This window comes from Ruditapes philippinarum, unplaced genomic scaffold (genome assembly GCF_026571515.1).
Source record: "Ruditapes philippinarum isolate M1 unplaced genomic scaffold, ASM2657151v2 ctg8607_1_1_1_1, whole genome shotgun sequence".
Classification (NCBI taxonomy): domain Eukaryota; kingdom Metazoa; phylum Mollusca; class Bivalvia; order Venerida; family Veneridae; genus Ruditapes; species Ruditapes philippinarum.
The window spans coordinates 2922-7285 of record NW_026866674.1 but is presented as its reverse complement, the minus strand read 5'-3'; the positions used below and the strand labels follow the sequence as shown (position 1 = coordinate 7285).

General features: G+C 33.1%; 1 protein-coding gene across 1 annotated transcript; it reads left to right on the top strand.

Annotated features, from left to right (window-relative positions):
• Window positions 1-256: 256 nt before the first annotated feature.
• On the top strand, window positions 257-664 carry LOC132733306 (uncharacterized). The gene has a single exon (XM_060719925.1). It carries the CDS (start codon window positions 257-259, stop codon window positions 662-664), a length of 408 nt encoding a protein of 135 aa, XP_060575908.1.
• Window positions 665-4364: the final 3700 nt, after the last annotated feature.

The following is a 4364-nucleotide window of genomic DNA, read 5'->3' as shown; positions in this document are numbered from 1 at the left end:
GATATGTCTTCAATGATAGAAGACCTAATTAATAAGCTGGTACCAACGCTCATTAACAATATTCAAACGGAAATGGCCACTCGGCTCGAACTCGTCGAGGCTGAAAATAGATAAATAGAACACTACATTGCGAAAAAGGGTCACTCAACTGGAAAATGATGCGGATCGTGCCCAGCAATATAGCCGACGCAACTGTCTGCGTGTATCAGGCCTGCCAGAAAAACCGGGAGAAAATACCGATTCACTTATACTGGACATGGCAAATACTATTGGCTCGAACCTTGCCTTAGACGAAATTGATCGAAGTCACAGAGTTGGAACACCGAAGGCCCATGAAACACGTCCTAGAGACATTATTGTTAAATTCGTCTCATATAGAGCTCGACAAAAACTTTACTCTAAAAGAGCTTCACTTAAATCAAAAGGGTATAAGAATTCCTATATTAATGAAGATCTTACAAAAAAGCGAAGCTCACTACTCTTCGAAGCACGACAGCTGGTCAAGCATAAGTCGATACTTAGCACGTGGTCTTCTGATGGTACTATCCTGGCTAAAGATAAATTCAATCAAGTGCACGTGATAAACTCAGAAGAGGATCTAGCGCACATTAAGACACATACATATGCAGAAGTGGTTCTAACCTCGGGATCTTCTGGCAGTTAATAATGTCACTCATATTATGAGAGTTCATTAAGACAACATTCATGTATATACTAAAATACTCATTGATATGCTACTTTATTAACTGTTATTTGTCATACAATTTACATTCAGTGATTAGAACATGATACAGTCGTTGCTGTTGTTTTATTGCATGTAGTAATATTGAGAAATGTGAAGACTGTTATATGTGCTACATTGTGATATGAATTATATAACCTTATTTCATACGATTTACGGTCTATAACATCTGTGATCTACTGTAATACTTTAGTGTTAGTAGTTTGTATTGAATCATAACATACTTTTTCGACCTACTTATTGTAGGCAAATAACTTAAACGGGAAAACTTTAACAATTTAACGGTACTTATGATTTGACTGATCACATATCACGGTTTTTTTTCGTTTCTTAATGTATCGGACTGTTATATATATCTTCATGATCTAAATTCTTGCTCTTCGCGCGTAATAATTTATGACATTATGTCTGTAAAACATTCCACAAGTAATTGATATATTATCTTAGTAGAACAATTTTATTTTATTATTATCTGTAACAAATACATTGTACACATATACCATTAACATTACCAGGTCTCGCTTCTCTTTTTTAAAAATCTAATAAATTATGATAGATAGTTGATTATTAAATCTTATCAAATTAAAATAAATATTGTATATCTCTATCATCAAGTACTACCGCGGCTTCAGATAGTCGAATATGCCCGTTGTTGTGTTTTCATGCGTTATTTGACATGTTGACATCAACGTTATAATAATTATAATACTCAAGTAATATCAATCTCTCTTTTTATAATTATAATTAAAGTGCATAGTATATAATTGATCGATATTTAATAGTTCAATGAAGAATAGTCATTAAGTTAAATTGTATAAACTTATTTAAAGAGATGTTTTATTACTGAAAATACTTTTGTTTTCCATAGTATGCTATTTCTGTTTATGTTCTTGTATAATTAATACACTTGTAATTTTACCTTGGTAGCCGATATATACCTGCATTACTTTGAATGTACATTAACTATGATTGTAAGTATAATTAATGTGTAAATATGTATGTGCTTATAGGTCATTTTGCGTATATACAAATGTACTACTGACAAATTATGGACTTCATCGCTGATATTAATGCGTTTATTCAATACTTGTTTTTTGCCTTATTATGCAAATGGATTTAATCATTATAATTCCCCTTCTCTTTTTTTTTTTTATTCTTCTTAATATAGGAAGTTCAAATCTTACTGCACACACATCATTATAATGTAGTTTACAAGTCATAATGAACACTGTTTAATTCGATAATATGCTTAATTATATATTTCACATACGTGTATAACATGTTAAAAGTTATTATATATTTTTTCTTTTTTTCTTCACTATCCTTGAAGATCACTGTAGCAGTCATGACATTCATAGAAATCTTGCATATTTGTAAATATTTGTTGATTACAACTTATCAATTATTATTATTTCTCCTTTCATCAATTACATAATGGAGTGTACTTTTGTTTTCTGGAACAGAAACCTGTTAGTAGAATCAAGATTTTGCCGTTTTCACTTTTTTCTCCTAACAATTTGGTTGCTTCTTAATAATCCTGTATATTGCTTGTCTTTTAGTCAATATTTCGAAGTCAACGCTAGTCGTCTCCGTTCATTGAAAGGACTGACTAAAACATATTCTGTAAAGTCTAGGGCATTCTATAGAAATCTTTCATTTTCCAAAAACGTAGCTATTGTTTTCACTGTTTGTTTAATAATATCGTGGTCAACAATTTTCCTTTTACAGTGTGGAGACGTTCATCCGCATCCTGGGCCCGACAACTCATTTTCACATGCATCACTTGATACATCATTTGATATTTCACATAACTTGTCCATTCTACATTACAATGTTCAGAGTCTTTTACCCAAACTTGACATTATCAAGACAGAGTTCGATTCTTTTGACATATTAGCATTTAGCGAAACATGGTTACATTCATCGGTTAGCACAAGTGCACTACTATTAAATAATTTTCATATTCCCGAGCGCAGAGACAGAGGACATGACAAATATGGTGGTGTTTATATTATACGTCAACGAAAATTTAGCTTATGTTCGAAGGCATGACTTAGAATTCTTAGATATTGAATGTATTTGGATTGAACTTATTCTAAAAGCGGAACCTTAAAATGCTTATTGGACTCTTCTACCGCCCACCAAACTCTGATGCCCAATATGACCTTAAAATTGAACAATCTTTTGACCTTGCACTTAATTCTGGTATTCAAAACATTACAATTGTTGGCGACTTTAACCTTAATCCTGCCATTCCCGCATCCAAGCGAAAACTTTTACACCTTTGTAACCAATTTGGGCTTGCTCAATGTATCAATGATCCAACACATTTCACTGAAACGTCTTCATCCGTCATAGATCTTATTTTTTTAAAAAACATACGTAGTTTGGTACTTAGTGGCGTTGGTGAACCAGTTTTCGATCAGCAAATTCGTTATCATTGTCCCACTTTTGCACTTTTTAAATTTACTAAACCAAAATGTCAGACTCACTCCCGTCAAATATGGCTGTACGACCGAGGAGATTATAATGCATTGAGATACTCTTTAGAACAATTTGATTGGCAGACCATTCGTAACACTGATATTGACCAATGGGTCTCTGCATTTACATCTACCATATTTAAATTTTGTAACCAATATATTCCTAATAGGTTAATCACCATCAGACCCACAGAACCACAGTGGATATCAGGTGAAATTAAACGACTTATACGCAAACGCAAGCGTCTTTTCAAACAAGCTAAGCTCCATAATCGAACTTCGGACTGGTCGAAATTCCGCCAACTTAGAAATAAAATAGTTTCCCTTATTAGAGATGCTAAATCAGAATATACAGCCAAATTAACCCAGACTCTCACTAATAAAACATCTAATAAATCATGGTGGGCCACAGTTAAAAATGTTTATCTCCCCTAATAGTCAAATAAGATCTATTCCTCCACTGCTCAATGACTCAAATATTCTATATGACAACGAGGAAAAGGCGGACGCCTTCAATCGTTTCTTCGCTCAACAAACATTTCTTGACGAACCTGATTGGCAACCCATTCCACCAATTTATTCTTATTCCTCAACTCTATCATCACTTCACTTTGAACCATCTGATATCGAACCATTATTACGAACACTACCACTTGGGAAAGCAGTTGGTCCTGATTTAATAAACAATCGCGTTTTAAAAGAAATATCGTCTCAATTAGCTGTTCCTTTATCAGATATTTTCAATTATTCTCTGTCTATCGGTACTTTTCCTACTCAATGGAAGGTTGCAAACGTATGTCCAGTTCATAAAAAGAATGAGACCAATGTAATTAGTAATTATAGACCAATTTCACTTCTTTGTTCCCTAAGCAAAGTTTTAGAAAAAGCTGTTTACAAACACGTATATAATCATCTAATTAACAACAAAAATTTAAACAGAATATCAGTCTGGTTTCCGCCAAGGCGACTCAACTATAAACCAACTATCAGTAATTTATAATTCTTTCTGTGAAGCAATAGACAATGGAAAGGAAATTAGAATTGTATTTTGTGATATAAGCAAAGCTTTTGATCGGGTATGGCACAAAGGACTCATAACTAAATTGTCATCTGCTGGAATTTCGTGGAGATTTACTTCT